The 22,462-nt window shown below is 47.4% G+C and overlaps 1 protein-coding gene across 1 annotated transcript in view; it reads left to right on the top strand.

Moving 5' to 3' along the window:
- Positions 1 to 22,462, top strand: part of LOC122941130 (ATP-binding cassette sub-family C member 2-like) — a 143,278-nt gene that overhangs the window by 88,616 nt on the left and 32,200 nt on the right. The window contains exon 19 of the mRNA XM_044298156.1: positions 615 to 798. Within this exon, the coding sequence (XP_044154091.1) occupies positions 615 to 798 (184 nt within the window). The remainder of the gene's footprint in view (positions 1 to 614; positions 799 to 22,462) is intronic.

Genomic DNA, 22,462 nt, shown 5'->3' with positions numbered 1-22,462 from the left:
AATTGAGTCCAGACCTTGTGATGAACTTGATAACAGCTTTACTTGAATAAACTTTGCTCCAAACGATTTGCAGGCTTTGTCTTGGTTTCCAGGAGGCTTTGGCATTAACTTTGGCAGGCAAAGAAACTCAACTCTGCTACATCAGTTGCTCTCTGGCTCTGCTGTGCTACCAAGATTAAATAGGAACCTTTTCCTTTCTATTCTGCTGTACTTGACTTTCTCTGATCTGGTCTGTCTCTAAACTGGTCCAGGGAACTTTCTCCTTCTTCTGAGGCTTCAGGCTTTGGCCTCTGTGTCCAACAGAGCTGAAGGTGCTCTAGCTGGATTAGGCAAGGCTCGTCCAGAAGGGACGGCTCCTGCTTCCTTCCCCAAGCAGGGGGTAAGCTAGACTCCTCTAACTAAACTCCTCCCTCTCTTGGAGAGAGCGAGAATGGAAAGGAAGATTCCATCCTACAGCAAAAACAACAGTTGCATAGAAATAGATATGCACATTATACAGAATCTGGAAATTAAGACATAGGATGACATGAGGTCAACCATTAAAGACAGTAGCAGGGTGCAAAGGCATTATATTTTGCGTGTTTGTATGCTTATCGCTTCTCCTCGCTTCACAGACCCGCGTCCTGGTCACTCATGGTGTAAGCTTTCTGAAGCACACTGATGAGATTGTGGTGTTGGTGAATGGCGGCGTTACTGAGACCGGCTCATATAAAACATTACTGGCAAACAATGGAGCTTTTGCAGAGTTCCTCAAGACGTATGCTAAGCAAGATAATACCAAGGACTCAGAGGCTACAGGTAAAGTCAATCTAGATTATAGTTGTAGATATGAAATCTTCTTTTACAGATCATATACAATTCATGTCAAATGCATATGTATTTGTATCATATTAATTTAGACTTGGTATCCTGCAAATGAAGAAAAACTTCAATGCCAGCAACCAGGTAGAGATACAGAGAGGTCTCCCACTTAAAGAAGACCTATCACCACTCCTAACATGCCTGTTTTAATAGCTTCATGAATTCCTCATGTAATAACATTTCTGAGACATCTATTCTTATGGCTCTATGTTATGTTATTCCTTTATTATTTCTACTAGAAGTTATGAATGAATTGCTAGCAGTCTGCAGTAAGGGTACAGAGGGGTGGTAACTATTTGGAGGGAGAGTCCCTGCACAGTCTGACAATGGCAGCACTGATTGGATAGAGCGAGACTGTGCAGGGACACACCTCCCACTGGTTACCACCCTCTGCACCCTTACTGCAAACTGCTAGGTATTTCATTTATAACTTCTAGTAGAAATAATAAAGGAATGACACAACATAGAGCCATAAGAATAGATGTCCCAGAAATGTTATTACATGAGGAATGCATAAAGCTATTGAAACAGGCATGTCAGGAGTAGTGATATGTCTTATTTAAGTGGGAGACCTCTCTGTATCTCTACCTGGTGGCTGGTATTGAAAATACTACAGTTTTTCTAGTAGAAATAATAAAGGAATGGCACAACATAGAGCCATAAAATTCATACTACAGAATTGAAGATTTTCCTAGTTTTCAGTGAAGGAAAATATAGATTTTATGAAAGACAGGATACGAACATTATGCTAACAAATCTTTCTTTTACTCCCAGCAGCAGAATAGTTAAACATGTCACAGAAAAAATGTACATAAATATGCAAACAAGGTGTAGTCAGTAGCCAATAGTAACGTATCCCAGGTGATAAATGGCCTCTGCAATCATGTGACTCCCTTCTTTCTGGAGACAAATAAGGTAGATCCAAAACAAAAATTGAAGGTAACCAAGGAATAAACTCAATGAAGACTAATTCTCCGAACTTGAAGATAAATTAGAAACTCCACCAGACATATGGAATTAGATTATACTGAAAGGGACTAAGAAACCCATGGGTGGGTTTGTAACGGATCTTCTAGCACCCCGACCGGGTACCTCCGTTGATGGATGCTCCCAGTGGTTCCTGAGGACTCCAAGCACTCCGCTCTACACCAAAACCACCACAGGAACCAGGAACAGGAACAGCTCTTACAAGAGCTAGAAGTAATAGCCAGGGGAGTATACACGTATGGCAATCCCTACACACATGAGACGAGGCTCTATGTTGAATGTAAAACAGCAACTCTTTAATGGGTTACTTTTCAGCCTTTTATGCAGGTCTCCCAGCAAGGGACACTCCCCCTGGGGCCCTTGTAGAAGACTGTGACAGTTTATATTTTAGTCAATCACATGCATTTACAGTATTGACACCTTCCCAGCAATTGTACACAAAACCCCCTTCCCTCTGTCTGTAACGCAATCAACAAAATACAATGAGCATTGTCTGAGACGCAGTTAACTAACACACTGGTATTGTCTGAGACGCAATCAACAAAATACAATTACCAATAACACAAAGGCTACAACCCACATAGAATCCTCCCCTCTGCCTGTGATATAATCATGGTACACCATGGTTAACATAACCATCACAGGCAGGAGAATACACAATGTCCTCTGTCCTGGAGAGTTGTAATTCAATTATCTCTCAGGACAGAGGACAATCGCTAATACACACAGAAACAATGGAACAGACCTCACTACTCAACGTATACAATGTCCCACCCTTTACAATACACATAGACATTAACATCCCAACATAGCACAAATTAGTTGTAAAAGTCTCTTGGGCCTGGCTGTACTCATGGCTTTTCTGTCCAAAACCGTTCCACAGATTTAAGCTGTGCGTCCGGTCTGTCTTCTCCTTCAAAGTTAGCATGGGCCATAATCCTGGGGCAAGAGGCTGGTAGCCAGGCCCCTCCAAAACCCAGAGGCGAGGTTGGTTTCGCCACAGGGTTATTGGGGGGGATAATGTTCGTCTCCTGTCTTTCATAAAATCTATATTTTTCTTCACTGAAAGCTAGGAAAATATTCAATTTTATTTCAAGGCATGAGACTCCATTATGCATGTTTAAAGCTTATACTTCTAAAATATGCTATCAACAATAACCGTTAAGTAAGACAACATAAGACTAGCATCAATCAAATAACACCATGGACACATGAGGGCCGGGGCGGAAATAAAAGGTTCTGAAGACAGATTTAGAAGCCCAGTTGGCTGCTTTCAGAATTTAAGCAAGAGACCCTCCTGCTTACCTGACTTTAGTGGACATAGCGCCCCTGGTGGAGTGGGCTCTAAAGATGGAAGTATCAATACCAGCTAGAGACATAGTCTGAGATATCCATCGGGATAAAGTAGAAGCAGACACCGGAGTATGGGGCATGCAGCAGGAGATAAGGAGTTGTGAGCATGACAGATCCCTAAGAGGAAGAGTTCTCTCCTTATAGAATCGTAAGCAACGGACACAATTTATCTTGTTGGGGAAACATCGGGTAGAACACTGAAGAAATATTGGTCTTGGTGCGACGGACGATAGAGAATTTTACTCCCTGAGGTAAGTATTGTCTGTGAGCAATATCTAGGGCACGAACACCTGAACCTCGCTTAACAGAAATTAGGCATAGGAGCATAAATTTTAGGGATAAAGAATCATTATTCTCCCAGGAATTAAATAGATTGAACATAAGACTGACATCCCATGTGGACTGATATCTAGGAAAAAGAGGTCTGCAGAATCAAATTCCTTTTATCAGTTTACAGACCAAGGGGTGTTTGCCCACAGGTAAAGATTGAATGGGAGAATGATAGAAAGAGATAGCCGACCGATAGATGTTAATCGTTTGGTAGGCTTTCCGTGCTTCAAAAGAGGCAGAAAGAAAATGTAATACTTGGTTTAGAGGTGCATGTACGGGATCCAGATCCCATTGATTGCACCAATCAGACCAAATTTTCCAGGCTGATCGGTAAGAAGATCGGGTACCTAGAGCCCAGGCGTCAGAGAGGATGCTCTGAGTAACGTGTGAAAGTTCGAAATCAGAGTTTGTTGGCCAGAGATGAGCCAAGCAACAAGGGACAAGGTCTCTGCTTGAACCAGGGGGTGTGGATTCCCAAATGGGTCTAGAAGAATGGAAGGATGAGATGGAAGGATGCGCGGAAAGTCTACCGCCATCTCCAAGATCAGGGGAAACCAGGTCTGGGTCAGCCATAAAGAAGAGATCAACATCAGGGTTGCCTTCTGAATTTTTGTCAGAAGAATGACTCGCGAGATTAAGGCAAAAGGAGGGAACAAATACAGAGTCTCCGACGGCTGAATTTGGAGGAGAGCATCAGTGCCTAGAGCTTCTGGATCTGGACGACAGCTGAAGAATTGTGGGAGTTGGCGATTCAGACGGAATGCAAAACAATCCATCTGAAAAGGACCTAAAAGAGATTGAAGATGTTTGAAGAGGAGAGGATCCAGTCTCCAGTCGCTGTTGTCAGCCAGGAAGCGGGAATTCCAATCTGCAATAGAAATGGAAAGGCCCGAAAGATATTCCGCTTTGAGAGTGATGTTCTTGTCTAGGCAAAAGTGCCAGAATTCCTTGGCAATGTTGGCCAGACACTCTGATCTGGTGCCCCAAAGGCGATTGACATATTGCACTGCTGAGATGTTGTTGTCCATCCTCAGAAGAATGCAACAGCCCTGGAGACTGGCGTCTGACTCTATTGTCATGTCCAGTATTGAATTGAAGATAGCCTTCCCATTCCAGGCCTGGATATGCTGTAACCACCACAGGAGTTCTTCCTTGGTGTCTGGGGTTAGGGCTATCTCGTCCGAATACAGTAAACCCTATTGTAAGTGGCGAGTCTTCAGATGTTGAAGAGCCCTGTAGTGTAGTGTCGCAGGAAAAATGGCCTGAATTGAAGCTGACAACAGGCCCACTACCCGAGCGATAGCTCACAGAGATACTAGTTTTTTGTTGCGTAGAGACCGGATTTCTCTCCAGATGATCTTCAACTTCCTGGATGGAAGGCTTAGGATGGCCGATTGAGTGTCGATCAGGAACCCCAAAAATTCTCTCTCTTTTGAGGGATTCAAAATAGATTTTTCGTTATTTATAAGAAAAAACAGGTTCATCAGAAGAGATAGAGTCCATTGAATATGGTGTAAAATTATTGACCGAGACTGAGCCATGATGAGAATGTCGTCTAGGTAAATAATTAGGCGAACGCCTCGGGACCTGAGCATGGCGAACACTGGTTTTAAAAGCTTTGTAAAGCACCAGGCAGGAAGCCAAAGAGAGACCAAATGGTAGACTTGAGAATTGGAATTTCTGACCTTCCCATATGAATTGGAGGTAGGGTTGGGATAGAGGGTGCATAGGCACCATGAGGTAGGCATATTTCAAGTCTACCTTGGCAAGCCAATCGTGTTGTATTAGTAGGTCTCTCAATAGATGAATGTCCTCCATTTTGAAGTGGTGGTAGAAAACTAAATTGTTGAGAGCTCTTAGGTTGATGACTGGTCTGTGACCGCCGTCTCTCTTTTTGACAAGAAAAATATTGCTCAGATAACCTTGGGATTGCCAAGGGATTTGTGTAATCGCGTATTTGGAACTCAGTTCTCTTATTTCCGATCTTATTAGATCTCAGTCTATTTTTGAGACGAATACAGGATGGGTTCTCTGTGTTTGTACTGGAGGACATATGAATAGAGTTGAGCGAACACCTGGATGTTCGGGTTCGAGAAGTTCGGCCGAACATCCCGGAAATGTTCGGGTTCGGGATCCGAACCCGATCCGAACTTCGTCCCGAACCCGAACCCCATTGAAGTCAATGGGGACCCGAACTTTTCGGCACTAAAACGGCTGTAAAACAGCCCAGGAAAGGGCTAGAGGGCTGCAAAAGGCAGCAACATGTAGGTAAATCCCCTGCAAACAAATGTGGATAGGGAAATTAATTAAAATAAAAATTAAATAAATAAAAATTAACCAAAATCAATTGGAGAGAGGTTCCATAGCAGAGAATCTGGCTTCCCGTCACCCACCACTGGAACAGTCCATTCTCAGATATTTAGGCCCCGGCACCCAGGCAGAGGAGAGAGGTCCCGTAACAGAGAATCTGTCTTCATGTCAGCAGAGAATTAGTCTGCATGTCATAGCAGAGAATGAGGCTTCACGTCAGCCACCACTGCAACAGTCCATTGGCATATATTTAGGCCCAGCACCACAGGCAGAGGAGAGAGGTCCCGTAACAGAGAATCTGGCTTCATGTCAGCAGAGAATCAGTCTGCATGTCATAGCAGAGAATGAGGCTTCACGTCAGCCACCACTGCAACAGTCCATTGGCATATATTTAGGCCCAGCACACACAGGCAGAGGAGAGAGGTCCCGTAACAGAGAATCTGGCTTCATGTCAGCAGAGAATCAGTCTGCATGTCATAGCAGAGAATGAGGCTTCACGTCAGCCACCACTGCAACAGTCCATTGGCATATATTTAGGCCCAGCACACACAGGCAGAGGAGAGAGGTCCCGTAACAGAGAATCTGGCTTCATGTCAGCAGAGAATCAGTCTGCATGTCATAGCAGAGAATGAGGCTTCACGTCAGCCACCACTGCAACAGTCCATTGGCATATATTTAGGCCTAGCACACAGGCAGAGGAGAGAGGTCCCGTAACAGACAATCTGGCTTCATGTCAGCAGAGAATCAGTCTGCATGTCATAGCAGAGAATGAGGCTTCACGTCACCCACCACTGCAACAGTCCATTGGCATATATTTAGGCCTAGCACACAGGCAGAGCAGAGAGGTCCCGTAACAGACAATCTGGCTTCATGTCAGCAGAGAATCAGTCTGCATGTCATAGCAGAGAATGAGGCTTCACGTCACCCACCACTGCAACAGTCCATTGGCATATATTTAGGCCTAGCACACAGGCAGAGCAGAGAGGTCCCGTAACAGACAATCTGGCTTCATGACAGCAGAGAATCAGTCTGCATGTCATAGCAGAGAATGAGGCTTCACGTCACCCACCACTGCAACAGTCCATTGGCATATATTTAGGCCTAGCACACAGGCAGAGCAGAGAGGTCCCGTAACAGACAATCTGGCTTCATGTCAGCAGAGAATCAGTCTGCATGTCATAGCAGAGAATGAGGCTTCACGTCACCCACCACTGCAACAGTCCATTGGCATATATTTAGGCCTAGCACACAGGCAGAGCAGAGAGGTCCCGTAACAGACGATCTGGCTTCATGTCAGCAGAGAATCAGTCTGCATGTCATAGCAGAGAATCAGGCTTCACGTCAGCCACCACTGCAACAGTCCATTGTCATAAATTTAGGCCCAGCACCCAGGCAGAGGAGAGAGGTCCCGTAACAGACAATCTGGCTTCATGTCAGCAGAGAATTAGTCTGCATGTCATAGCAGAGAATCAGGCTTCATGTCAGCCACCACTGCAACAGTCCATTGGCATATATTTAGGCCTAGCACACAGGCAGAGGAGAGGTTCATTCAACTTTGGGTAGCATCGCAATATAATGGTAAAATGAAAATAAAAATAGGATTGAATGAGGAAGTGCCCTGGAGTCCAATAATATATGGTTATGGGGAGGTAGTTAATGTCTAATCTGGACAAGGGACGGACAGGTCCTGTGGGATCCATGCCTGGTTCATTTTTATGAACGTCAGCTTGTCCACATTGGCTGTAGACAGGCGGCTGCGTTTGTCTGTAATGACGCCCCCTGCCGTGCTGAATACACGTTCAGACAAAACGCTGGCTGCCGGGCAGGCCAGCACCTCCAAGGCATAAAAGGCTAGCTCTGGCCACGTGGACAATTTAGAGACCCAGAAGTTGAATGGGGCCGAACCATCAGTCAGTACGTGGAGGGGTGTGCACACGTACTGTTCCACCATGTTAGTGAAATGTTGCCTCCTGCTAACACGTTGCGTATCAGGTGGTGGTGCAGTTAGCTGTGGCGTGTTGACAAAAGTTTTCCACATCTCTGCCATGCTAACCCTGCCCTCAGAGGAGCTGGCCGTGACACAGCTGCCTTGGCGACCTCTTGCTCCTCCTCTGCCTTGGCCTTGGGCTTCCACTTGTTCCCCTGTGACATTTGGGAATGCTCTCAGTAGCGCGTCTACCAACGTGCGCTTGTACTCGCGCATCTTCCTATCACGCTCCAGTGCAGGAAGTAAGGTGGGCACATTGTCTTTGTAGCGTGGATCCAGCAGGGTGGCAACCCAGTAGTCCGCACAGGTTAAAATGTGGGCAACTCTGCTGTCGTTGCGCAGGCACTGCAGCATGTAGTCGCTCATGTGTGCCAGGCTGCCCAGGGGTAAGGACAAGCTGTCCTCTGTGGGAGGCGTATCGTCATCGTCCTGCCTTTCCCCCCAGCCACGCACCAGTGATGGACCCGAGCTGCGTTGGGTGCCACCCCGCTGTGACCATGCTTCATCCTCATCCTCCTCCACCTCCTCCTCATCCTCGTCCTCCTCGTCCTCCAGTAGTGGGCCCTGGCTGGCCACATTTGTACCTGGCCTCTGCTGTTGCAAAAAACCTCCCTCTGAGTCACTTCGAAGAGACTGGCCTGAAAGTGCTAAAAATGACCCCTCTTCCTCATCCTCCTCCTCCTCCTCCTGGGCCACCTCCTGTTCCATCATCGCCCTAAGTGTTTTCTCAAGGAGACATAGAAGTGGTATTGTAACGCTGATAACGGTGTCATCGCCACTGGCCATGTTGGTGGAGTACTCGAAACAGCGCAACAGGGCACACAGGTCTCGCATGGAGGCCCAGTCATTGGTGGTGAAGTGGTGCTGTTCTGTAGTGCGACTGACCCGTGCGTGCTGCAGCTGAAACTCCACTATGGCCTGCTGCTGCTCGCACAGTCTGTCCAGCATGTGCAAGGTGGAGTTCCACCTGGTGGGCACGTCGCATATGAGGCGGTGAGCGGGAAGGCCGAAGTTACGCTGTAGCGCAGACAGGCGAGCAGCGGCAGGATGTGAACGCCGGAAGCGCGAACAGACGGCCCGCACTTTATGCAGCAGCTCTGACATGTCGGGGTAGTTGTGAATGAACTTCTGCACCACCAAATTCAGCACATGCGCCAAGCAAGGGATGTGCGTCAAATTGGCTAGTCCCAGAGCTGCAACGAGATTTCGCCCATTATCACACACCACCAGGCCGGGCTTGAGGCTCACCGGCAGCAACCACTCGTCGGTCTGTTGTTCAATACCCCGCCACAACTCCTGTGCGGTGTGGGGCCTGTCCCCCAAACATATGAGTTTCAGAATGGCCTGCTGACGTTTACCCCGGGCTGTGCTGAAGTTGGTGGTGAAGGTGTGTGGCTGACTGGATGAGCAGGTGGAAGAAGAGGAGGAGGAAGCCGAGAAGGAGGAGGTGGCAACAGGAGGCAAAGAATGTTGCCCTGCGATCCTTGGCGGCGGCAGGACGTGCGCCAAACAGCTCTCCGCCTGGGGCCCAGCTGCCACTACATTTACCCAGTGTGCAGTTAGGGAGATATAGCGTCCCTGGCCGTGCTTACTGGTCCACGTATCTGTGGTTAGGTGGACCTTGCTACAGATGGCGTTGCGCAGTGCACACTTGATTTTATCGGATACTTGGTTGTGCAGGGAAGGCACGGCTCTCTTGGAGAAGTAGTGCCGGCTGGGAACAACATACTGTGGGACAGCAAGCGACATGAGCTGTTTGAAGCTGTCTGTGTCCACCAGCCTAAATGACAGCATTTCATAGGCCAGTAGTTTAGAAATGCTGGCATTCAGGGCCAGGGATCGAGGGTGGCTAGGTGGGAATTTACGCTTTCTATCAAATGTTTGTGAGATGGAGAGCTGAACGCTGGCGTGTGACATGGTTGAGACGCTTGGTGACGGAGGTGGTGGTGGTGGTGTTGGTGGTACATCCCCTGTTTGCTGGGCGGCAGGTGCCAACGTTCCTCCAGAGGCGGAGGAAGAGGCCGAGGCGGCAGCAGCAGAATAGGCCGAGGCGGCAGCAGCAGAAGAGGTAGCAGGGGGAGCCTGAGTGACTTCCTTGGTTTTAAGGTGTTTACTCCACTGCAGTTCATGCTTTGCATGCAGGTGCCTGGTCATGCAGGTTGTGCTCAGGTTCAGAACGTTAATGCCTCGCTTCAGGCTCTGATGGCACAGCGTGCAAACCACTCGGGTCTTGTCGTCAGCACATTGTTTGAAGAAGTGCCATGCCAGGGAACTCCTTGAAGCTGCCTTTGGGGTGCTCGGTCCCAGATGGCGGCGGTCAGTAGCAGGCGGAGTCTCTTGGCGGCGGGTGTTCTGCTTTTGCCCACTGCTCCCTCTTTTGCTACGCTGTTGGCTCGGTCTCACCACTGCCTCTTCCTCCGAACTGTGAAAGTCAGTGGCACGACCTTCATTCCATGTGGGGTCTAGGACCTCATCGTCCCCTGCATCGTCTTCCACCCAGTCTTGATCCCTGACCTCCTGTTCAGTCTGCACACTGCAGAAAGACGCAGCAGTTGGCACCTGTGTTTCGTCATCATCAGAGACATGCTGAGGTGGTATTCCCATGTCCTCATCATCAGGAAACATAAGTGGTTGTGCGTCAGTGCATTCTATGTCTTTCACCGCTGGGGAAGGGCTAGGTGGATGCCCTTGGGAAACCCTGCCAGCGGAGTCTTCAAACAGCATAAGAGACTGCTGCATAACTTGAGGCTGAGACAGTTTCCCTGGTATGCATGGGGGTGATGTGACAGACTGATGGGGTTGGTTTTCAGGCGCCATCTGTGCGCTTTCTGCAGAAGACTGGGTGGGAGATAATGTGAACGTGCTGGATCCACTGTCGGCCACCCAATTGACTAATGCCTGTACCTGCTCAGGCCTTACCATCCTTAGAACGGCATTGGGCCCCACCATATATCGCTGTAAATTCTGGCGGCTACTGGGACCTGAGGTAGTTGGTACACTAGGACGTGTGGATGTGGCAGAACGGCCACGTCCTCTCCCAGCACCAGAGGGTCCACTAACACCACCACGACCATGTCCACGTCCGCGTCCCTTACTAGATGTTTTTCTCATTGTTATGGTTCACCACAACAACAAATATATTATTTGGCCCAATGTATTGTATTCAAATTCAGCGGGATATAAATTTGAGGCCTAGTATTTAGGCGCTGGGTGACCGGTATGGATTTAGTGACAGAATTAGACTTGGAAATGCACAGAAGCGTGTGTGTGAAGTTATTCTGAATGACCCAATGTGCACCTTGAATATTATATACCCTTTTAGGGATAGATTTCAAATAGCTCTGATATAGCAGGAACCACTAAATTATGAAATTGCTAAATTGGGAATTGTACTTCAACCCAGAACAAAAAATGTGCTTTGACGGACACTAAATAACTTTCCCAGCTACAACAGTACAGCGGGTAACGAGAGATTTAGAGGGATTTAAATTTGAGGCCTAGTATTTAGGCGCTGGGTGACAGGTATGGGTTTAGTGACAGAATTAGACTTGGAAATACACAGTAGCGGGTGTGTGTGAAGTTATTCTGAATGACCCAATGTGCACCTTCAATATTATATACCCTTTTAGGGATAGATTTCAAATAGCTCTGATATAGCAGAAACCACTAAATTATGAAATTGCTAAATTGGGAATTGTACTTCAACCCAGAACAAAAAATGTGCTTTGACGGACACTAAATATCTTGCCCAGCAACAACAGTACAGCGGTGGGTAACGAGAGATTTAGAGGGATTTAAATTTGAGGCCTAGTATTTAGGCGCTGGGTCACCGGTATGGATTTAGTGACAGAATTAGACTTGGAAATGCACAGAAGCGTGTGTGTGAAGTTATTCTGAATGACCCTATGTGCACCTTCAATATTATATACCCTTTTAGGGATAGATTTCAAATAGCTCTGATATAGCAGAAACCACTAAATTATGAAATTGCTAAATTGGGAATTGTACTTCAACCCAGAACAAAAAATGTGCTTTGACGGACACTAAATATCTTGCCCAGCAACAACAGTACAGCGGTGGGTAACGAGAGATTTAGAGGGATTTAAATTTGAGGCCTAGTATTTAGGCGCTGGGTGACAGGTATGGGTTTAGTGACAGAATTAGACTTGGAAATACACAGTAGCGGGTGTGTGTGAAGTTATTCTGAATGACCCTATGTGCACCTTCAATATTATATACCCTTTTAGGGATAGATTTCAAATAGCTCTGATATAGCAGAAACCACTAAATTATGAAATTGCTAAATTGGGAATTGTACTTCAACCCAGAACAAAAAATGTGCTTTGACGGACACTAAATATCTTGCCCAGCAACAACAGTACAGCGGTGGGTAACGAGAGATTTAGAGGGATTTAAATTTGAGGCCTAGTATTTAGGCGCTGGGTCACCGGTATGGATTTAGTGACAGAATTAGACTTGGAAATGCACAGAAGCGTGTGTGTGAAGTTATTCTGAATGACCCTATGTGCACCTTCAATATTATATACCCTTTTAGGGATAGATTTCAAATAGCTCTGATATAGCAGAAACCACTAAATTATGAAATTGCTAAATTGGGAATTGTACTTCAACCCAGAACAAAAAATGTGCTTTGACGGACACTAAATATCTTGCCCAGCAACAACAGTACAGCGGTGGGTAACGAGAGATTTAGAGGGATTTAAATTTGAGGCCTAGTATTTAGGCGCTGGGTCACCGGTATGGATTTAGTGACAGAATTAGACTTGGAAATGCACAGAAGCGTGTGTGTGAAGTTATTCTGAATGACCCTATGTGCACCTTCAATATTATATACCCTTTTAGGGATAGATTTCAAATAGCTCTGATATAGCAGAAACCACTAAATTATGAAATTGCTAAATTGGGAATTGTACTTCAACCCAGAACAAAAAATGTGCTTTGACGGACACTAAATATCTTGCCCAGCAACAACAGTACAGCGGTGGGTAACGAGAGATTTAGAGGGATTTAAATTTGAGGCCTAGTATTTAGGCGCTGGGTGACAGGTATGGGTTTAGTGACAGAATTAGACTTGGAAATACACAGTAGCGGGTGTGTGTGAAGTTATTCTGAATGACCCAATGTGCACCTTCAATATTATATACCCTTTTTGGGATAGATTTCAAATAGCTCTGATATAGCAGGAACCACTAAATTATGAAATTGCTAAATTGGGAATTGTATTTCAACCCAGAACAAGAAATGTGCTTGAACGGACACTAAATAACTCGCCCAGCTACAGCACTAGGGACAGATTTAGCTGGATATAAATTTGAGGCCTAGTATTTAGGCGCTGGGTGACCGGTATGGATTTAGTGACAGAATTAGACTGGGATATGGCCAAAAAATGAACAGACTATTGCTGGTTAAATGCACTTGGTGTGACAGCTTCACCCTGATGTAGGCTTTAGCCAAAAAACAACCACACCATTGAGGGTTAAATGCACTTGGTGACAGGCGCAGCTTGCCCCTGATTTTGTATATGGCCAAAAAATGAACAGACTATTGCTGGTTAAATGCACTTGGTGTGACAGCTTCACCCTGATGTAGGCTTTAGCCAAAAAACAACCACACCATTGAGGGTTAAATGCACTTGGTGACAGGCGCAGCTTGCCCCTGATTTTGTATATGGCCAAAAAATGAACAGACTATTGCTGGTTAAATGCACTTGGTGTGACAGCTTCACCCTGATGTAGGCTTTAGCCAAAAAACAACCACACCATTGAGGGTTAAATGCACTTGGTGACAGGCGCAGCTTGCCCCTGATTTTGTATATGGCCAAAAAATGAACAGACTATTGCTGGTTAAATGCACTTGGTGTGACAGCTTCACCCTGATGTAGGCTTTAGCCAAAAAACAACCACACCATTGAGGGTTAAATGCACTTGGTCGCAGCTTGTGCTGGCGCACCACAAGACACAAAATGGCCGCCGATCACCCCAGAAAAATGAGACTGACAAACGGTCTGTGCAGCCTAAAAACAGTGAGCAATTGAGGATCAGCAGCTCAATGATCCACAGCTGCAGATCGATCAGTTAATCAAGTCCTTTGGAGGAGTTAATCTGCCTAATCTCGCCCTACTGTCGCAGCCGCAACCTCTCCCTACGCTAATCAGAGCAGAGTGACGGGCGGCGCTATGTGACTCCAGCTTAAATAGAGGCTGGGTCACATGGTGCTCTGGCCAATCACAGCCATGCCAATAGTAGGCATGGCTGTGATGGCCTCTTGGGGCAAGTAGTATGACGCTTGTTGATTGGCTGCTTTGCAGCCTTTCAAAAAGCGCCAAGAAAGCGTCACAAAAGCGCGAAGAAAGCGACGAACACCGAACCCGAACCCGGACTTTTACGAAAATGTCCGGGTTCGGGTCCGTGTCACGGACACCCCAAAATTCGGTACGAACCCGAACTATACAGTTCGAGTTCGCTCATCCCTACATATGAAGTATATTTGATAACCCACTACAGTGTTTAGAATCCACAAGTCTGTGGTTATTGTAGCCCAAACGTGGATAAAATGAGCGATTCGGCCTTCCAAGGGAAGATGGGAAAAAACTGGAAGAAGAAACTTGTTTAATTGTAGCAGGTCTGGACCTTGAGAAGCCCCTTTGTCCTCTTGCCCTCCGTGGGCGTTCTCTGGTGGGGAAAAAAGGAGTTGTTGTATAGGAGGCAGATGGGAGAGGGAACTTATCACTTATCTGCACGGGGAAGGGGGGGGGGGGATGGTAATATTGGCTTCCTTGGGGTTGGCGGCTGGAAAAATCGGCCACTTCGTTTCCCAGCCCTGCCAAAAACATGTCCTTGAAAATACATGTTTCAAAGACATCTGAGCCTTTTTTAAGAATGAAAACAGCCCTACATATTTGTTAATTTCTTTAACAAAGCTATCTCCAAAGAGAGAGCCATCGGATGGGGGAGGAATGTCAGAAGTGGCCAGGTGGATCAGTTGTGGATCCAGGCGCATAAGGATTGACCTCTTCCTTTCAGCACAAATGGATGCATTGGCATTCCCTAACAGACAAACTGCCTTCTGGGCCCAACCTTTAAGGGTTGGGAGATCAATAGATTCACCGGTGGTAGAGGCGGTCTCAGAGAGGTCCAGGATTCTTGTTACCGGGCATATCACATTAAGGAGTCTATCCTGGATGGTTTTGAAAGAACCCCAGTCTCCCACACACCATGAATTCACTAGTAATGGCTGCTCAATCTATTGAGCTATAGCTAGCAGACATGGGAAAGAAGAAATAGATAAAGCTATAAGCAGTGGACAAACTGAATAAGGATACTGTAATAGGCGTCAGAACTAGAGTTGAGCGGACACCTGGATGTTCGGGTTCGAGAAGTTCGGCCGAACTTCCCGAAAATGTTCGGGTTCGGGATAGAAACATAGAAACATAGAATGTGTCGGCAGATAAGAACCATTTGGCCCATCTAGTCTGCCCAATATATCTGAATCCTATGAATAGTCCCTGGTCCTATCTTACATGAAGGATAGCCTTATGCCTATCTCATGCATGCTTAAACGCCTTCACTGTATTTGCAGCTACCACTTCTGCAGGAAGGTTATTCCATGCATCCACTACTCTCTCAGTGAAGTAATACTTCCTTATATTACTTTTAAACCTTTGCCCCTCTAATTTAAAACTGTGTCCTCCTGTGGTAGTTTTTCTTCTTTTAAAAATGCTCTCCTCCTTTACCGAGTTGATTCCCTTTATGTATTTAAAAGTTTCTATCATATCCCCTCTGTCACTTCTTTCTTCCAAGCTATACATATTAAGGTCCTTTAACCTTTCCTGGTAAGTTTTATCCTGCAATCCATGTACTAGTTTAGTAGCTCTTCTCTGAACTCTCTCTAGAGTATCTATATCCTTCTGGAGATATGGCCTCCAGTACTGCGCACAATACTCCAAGTGAGGTCTCACCAGTGTTCTGTACAGCGGCATAAGCACTTCACTCTTTCTACTGCTTATACCTCTCCCTATACATCCAAGCATTCTGCTGGCATTTCGTGCTGCTCTATTACATTGTCTTCCCACCTTTAAGTCTTCTGAAATAATTACTCCTAAATCCCTTTCCTCAGATACTGCGGTCAGGACTGTGTCAAATATTCTATATTCTGCCCTTGGGTTTTTACGCCCCAGGTGCATTATCTTGCACTTATCCACATTAAATTTCAGTTGCCAGAGTTCTGACCATTCTTCTAGTTTTCCTAAATCCTTTTCCATTTGGCGTTTCCCTCCAGGAACATCAACCCTGTTACATATCTTTGTGTCATCAGCAAAAAGACAAACCTTACCATCGAGGCCTTTTGCAATATCACTTATGAAGATATTAAACAAAATTGGTCCCAGTACAGATCCCTGTGGAGCCCCACTGGTAACATGACCTTGTTTTGAATGTTCTCCATTGACTACAACCCTCTGTTGTCTGTCACTCAGCCACTGCCTAATCCACTCAACAATATGGGAGTCCATGCTCAATGACTGCAGTTTATTGATAAGTCTTCTGTGTGGGACAGTGTCAAAAGCCTTACTAAAATCTAGATTCAGTATCAGGGATCCGAACCTGATCCGAACTTCGTCCCGAACCCGAACCCCATTGAAGTCAATGGGGACCCGAACTTTTCGGTACTAAAAAGGCTGTAAAACAGCCCAGGAAAGGGCTAGAGGGCTGCAAAGGGCAGCAACATGTAGGTAAATCCCCTGCAAACAAATGTGGATAGGGAAATGAATTAAAATAAAAATTAAATAAATAAAAATTAACCAAAATCAATTGGAGAGAGGTCCCATAGCAGAGAATCTGGCTTCACGTCACCCACCACTGGAACAGTCCAATCTCAGATATTTAGGCCCCGGCACCCAGGCAGAGGAGAGAGGTCCCGTAACAGAGAATCTGTCTTCATGTCAGCAGAGAATCAGTCTGCATGTCATAGCAGAGAATCAGGCTTCACGTCAGCCACCACTGCAACAGTCCATTTTCATGAATTTAGGCCAAGCACCCAGGCAGAGGAGAGAGGTTCCGTAACACAGAATCTGGCTTCATGTCACCAGAGAATCAGTCTTCATGTCATAGCAGAGAATCAGGCTTCACGTCACCCACCACTGTAACAGTCCATTTTCATAAATTTAGGCCCAGCACCCAGGCAGAGGAGAGAGGTCCCGTAACAGACAATCTGGCTTCATGTCAGCAGAGAATCAGTCTTCATATCATAGCAGAGAATCAGGCTTCACGTCACCCACCACTGTAACAGTCCATTGTCATAAATTTAGGCCCTGGCACCCAGGCAGAGGAGAGAGGTCCCGTAACAGACAATCTGGCTTCATGTCGGCAGAGAATCAGTCTGCATGTCCTAGCAGAGAATCAGGCTTCACGTCAGCCACCACTGCAACAGTCCATTGTCAGATATTTAGGCCCAGCACCCAGGCAGAGGAGAGAGGTCCCGTAACAGACATTCTGGCTTCATGTCGGCAGAGAATCAGTCTGCATGTCATAGCAGAGAATCAGGCTTCACGTCAGCCACCACTGCAACAGTCCATTGTCAGATATTTAGGCCCAGCACCCAGGCAGAGGAGAGAGGTCCCGTAACAGACAATCTGGCTTCATGTCGGCAGAGAATCAGTCTGCATGTCATAGCAGAGAATCAGGCTTCACGTGACCCAACATTGGAACAGTCCATTGGCATATATTTAGGCCCCGGCACCCAGACAGAGGAGAGGTTCATTCAACTTTGGGTAGCCTCGCAATATAATGGCAAAATGAAAATAAAAATAGGATTGAATGAGGAAGTGCCCTGGAGTCCAATAATATATGGTTAAGGGGAGGTAGTTAATGTATAATCTGCACAAGGGATGGACAGGTCCTGTGGGATCCATGCCTGGTTCATTTTTATGAACGTCAGCTTGTCCACATTGGCTGTAGACAGGCGGCTGCGTTTGTCTGTAATGACGCCCCCTGCCGTGCTGAATACACGTTCAGACAAAACGCTGGCCGCCGGGCAGGCCAGCACCTCCAAGGCATAAAAGGCTAGCTCTGGCCACGTGGACAATTTAGAGACCCAGAAGTTGAATGGGGCCGAACCATCAGTCAGTACGTGGAGGGGTGTGCACACGTACTGTTCCACCATGTTAGTGAAATGTTGCCTCCTGCTAACACGTTGCGTATCAGATGGTGGTGCAGTTAGCTGTGGCGTGTTGACAAAACTTTTCCACATCTCTGCCATGCTAACCCTGCCCTCAGAGGAGCTGGCCGTGACACAGCTGCCTTGGCGACCTCTTGCTCCTCCTCTGCCTTGGCCTTGGGCTTCCACTTGTTCCCCTGTTACATTTGGGAATGCTCTCAGTAGCGCGTCTACTAACGTGCGCTTGTACTCGCGCATCTTCCTATCACGCTGCAGTGCAGGAAGTAAGGTGGGCACATTGTCTTTGTAGCGTGGATCCAGCAGGGTGGCAACCCAGTAGTCCGCACACGTTAAAATGTGGGCAACTCTGCTGTCGTTGCGCAGGCACTGCAGCATGTAGTCGCTCATGTGTGCCAGACTGCCCAGGGGTAAGGACAAGCTGTCCTCTGTGGGAGGCGTATCGTCATCGTCCTGCCTTTCCCCCCAGCCACGCACCAGTGATGGGCCCGAGCTGCGTTGGGTGCCACCCCGCTGTGACCATGCTTCATCCTCCTCCACCTCCTCCTCATCCTCGTCCTCCTCGTCCTCCAGTAGTGGGCCCTGGCTGGTCACATTTGTACCTGGCCTCTGCTGTTGCAAAAAACCTCCCTCTGAGTCACTTCGAAGAGACTGGCCTGAAAGTGCTAAAAATGACCCCTCTTCTTCCTCCTCCTGGGCCACCTCCTCTTCCATCATCGCCCTAAGTGTTTTCTCAAGGAGACATAGAAGTGGTATTGTAACGCTGATAACGGCATCATCGCCACTGGCCATGTTGGTGGAGTACTCGAAACAGCGCAACAGGGCACACAGGTCTCGCATGGAGGCCCAGTCATTGGTGGTGAAGTGGTGCTGTTCCGCAGTGCGACTGACCCGTGCGTGCTGCAGCTGAAACTCCACTATGGCCTGCTGCTGCTCTCACAGTCTGTCCAGCATGTGCGAGGTGGAGTTCCACCTGGTGGGCACGTCGCATATGAGGCGGTGAGCGGGAAGGCCGAAGTTACGCTGTAGCGCAGACCGGCGAGCAGCGGCAGGATGTGAACGCCGGAAGCGCGAACAGACGGCCTGCACTTTATGCAGCAGCTCTGACATGTCGGGGTAGTTGTGAATGAACTTCTGCCTCACCAAATTCAGCACATGCGCCAGGCAAGGGATGTGCGTCAAACCAGCTAGTCCAAGAGCTGCAATGAGATTTCGCCCATTATCGCACACCACCAGGCCGGGCTTGATGCTCACCGGCAGCAACCACTCGTCGGTCTGTTGTTCTATACCACGCCACAACTCCTGTGCGGTGTGGGGCCTGTCCCCCAAACATATGAGTTTCAGAATGGCCTGCTGACGTTTACCCCGGGCTGTGCTGAAGTTGGTGGTGAAGGTGTGTGGCTGACTGGATGAGCAGGTGGAAGAAGAGGAGGAGGAAGCCGAGAAGGAGGAGGTGGCAACAGGAGGCAAAGAATGTTGCCCTGCGATCCTTGGCGGCGGAAGGACGTGCGCCAAACAGCTCTCCGCCTGGGGCCCAGCCGCCACTACATTTACCCAGTGTGCAGTTAGGGAGATATAGCGTCCCTGGCCGTGCTTACTGGTCCACGTATCTGTGGTTAGGTGGACCTTGCTACAGATGGCGTTGCGCAGTGCACACTTGATTTTATCGGATACTTGGTTGTGCAGGGAAGGCACGGCTCTCTTGGAGAAGTAGTGGCGGCTGGGAACAACATACTGTGGGACAGCAAGCGACATGAGCTGTTTGAAGCTGTCTGTGTCCACCAGCCTGAATGACAGCATTTCATAGGCCAGTAGTTTAGAAATGCTGGCATTCAGAGCCAGGGATCGAGGGTGGCTAGGTGGGAATTTACGCTTTCTCTCAAATGTTTGTGAGATGGAGAGCTGAACGCTGCCGTGTGACATGGTTGAGACGCTTGGTGACGGAGCTGGTGGTGGTGTTGGTGGTACATCCCCTGTTTGCTGGGCGGCAGGTGCCAACGTTCCTCCAGAGGCGGAGGAAGAGGCCGAGGCGGCAGCAGCAGAAGAGGCCGAGGCGGCAGCAGCAGAAGAGGTAGCAGGGGGAGCCTGAGCGACTTCCTTGTTTTTAAGGTGTTTACTCCACTGCAGTTCATGCTTTGCATGCAGGTGCCTGGTCATGCAGGTTGTGCTAAGGTTCAGAACGTTAATGCCTCGCTTCAGGCTCTGATGGCACAGCGTGCAAACCACTCGGGTCTTGTCGTCAGCACATTGTTTGAAGAAGTGCCATGCCAGGGAACTCCTTGAAGCTGCCTTTGGGGTGCTCGGTCCAAGATGGCGGCGGTCAGTAGCAGGCGGAGTCTCTTGGCGGCGGGTGTTCTGCTTTTGCCCACTGCTCCCTCTTTTGCTACGCTGTTGGCTCGGTCTCACCACTGCCTCTTCCTCTGAACTGTGAAAGTCAGTGGCACGACCTTCATTCCATGTGGGGTCTAGGACCTCATCGTCCCCTGCATCGTCTTCCACCCAGTCTTGATCCCTGACCTCCTGTTCAGTCTGCACACTGCAGAAAGACGCAGCAGTTGGCACCTGTGTTTCGTCATCATCAGAGACATGCTGAGGTGGTATTCCCATGTCCTCATCATCAGGAAACATAAGTGGTTGTGCGTCAGTGCATTCTATGTCTTTCACCGCTGGGGAAGGGCTAGGTGGATGCCCTTGGGAAACCCTGCCAGCAGAGTCTTCAAACAGCATAAGAGACTGCTGCATAACTTGAGGCTGAGACAGTTTCCCTGGTATGCATGGGGGTGATGTCACAGACTGATGGGGTTGGTTTTCAGGCGCCATCTGTGCGCTTTCTGCAGAAGACTGGGTGGGAGATAATGTGAACGTGCTGGATCCACTGTCGGCCACCCAATTGACTAATGCCTGCACCTGCTCAGGCCTTACCATCCTTAGAACGGCATTGGGCCCCACCATATATCGCTGTAAATTCTGGCGGCTACTGGGACCTGAGGTAGTTGGTACACTAGGACGTGTGGATGTGGCAGAACGGCCACGTCCTCTCCCAGCACCAGAGGGTCCACTAACACCACCACGACCATGTCCACGTCCCTTACTAGATGTTTTCCTCATTGTTATCGTTCACCACTAACAACAAAAATATTATTTGGCCCAATGTATTGTATTCAAATTCAGCTGAATATAAATTTGAGGCCTAGTATTTAGGCGCTGGGTGACCGGTATGGATTTACTGACAGAATTAGACTTGGAAATGCACAGTAGCGGGTGTGTGAAGTTATTCTGAATGACCCTATGTGCACCTTCAATATGATATACCCTTTTAGGGATAGATTTCAAATAGCTCTGATACAGCAGAAACCACTAAATTATGAAATTGCTGAATTGGGAATTGTATTTCAACCCAGAACAAAAAATGTGCTTGAACGGACACTAAATAACTCGCCCAGCTACAGCAGTAACGACAGATTTAGCTAGATATAAATTTGAGGCCTAGTATTTAGACGCTGGGTGACAGGTATGGGTTTACTGACAGAATTAGACTTGGAAATGCACAGTAGTGGGTGTGTGAAGTTATTCTGAATGACCCTATGTGCACCTTCAATATGATATACCCTTTTAGGGATAGATTTCAAATAGCTCTGATACAGCAGAAACCACAACATTTTGAAATTGCTAAATTGGGAATTGTATTTCAACCCAGAACAAAAAATGTGCTTGGACGGAACTAAATAACTTGACCAGCCACAACAGTACAGCAGTAACGACAGATTTCGCTGGATATAAATTTGAGGCCTAGTATTTAGGCGCTGGATGACAGGTATACGTTTACTGACAGAATTAGACTGGGATATGGCCCAAAAATAACCACACTATTGATGGTTAAATGCACTTGGTGTGACAGCTTGACAAACCACACTACTGAGGGTTAAATGCACTTGGTGACAGGTGCAGCTTGCCCCTGATGTAGTATATGGCCAAAAAATAAACAGACTATTGCTGGTTAAATGCACTTGGTGTGACAGCTTCACCCTGATGTAGGATTTAGCCAAAAAACAACCACACCATTGAGGGTTAAATGCACTTGGTGACAGCTTGCCCCTGATGTAGTATATGGCCAAAAAATAACCAGACTATTGCTGGTTAAATGCACTTGGTGTGACAGCTTCACACTGATGTAGGAATTAGCCAAAAAACAACCACACCATTAAGGGTTAAATGCACTTGGTCGCAGCATGTGCTGGCACTCCACAAGACACAAAATGGCCGCCGATCACCCCAGAAAAAAGTGACTGACAAACGGTCTGGGCAGCCTAAAAACAGTGAGCAATTGAGTATCAGCAGCTCAATGATCCACAGCTGCAGATCGATCAATTAATTAAGTCCTTTGGAGGAGTTAATCTGCCTAATCTCACCCTACTGTCGCAGCTCCAACCTCTCCCTACGCTA

Source organism: Bufo gargarizans, chromosome 6 (assembly GCF_014858855.1).
Source record: "Bufo gargarizans isolate SCDJY-AF-19 chromosome 6, ASM1485885v1, whole genome shotgun sequence".
Taxonomy (NCBI): Eukaryota; Metazoa; Chordata; class Amphibia; order Anura; family Bufonidae; genus Bufo; species Bufo gargarizans.
The sequence above is the reverse complement of the archived record's forward strand: the minus strand, read 5'-3'. Positions and strand labels throughout refer to the sequence as shown.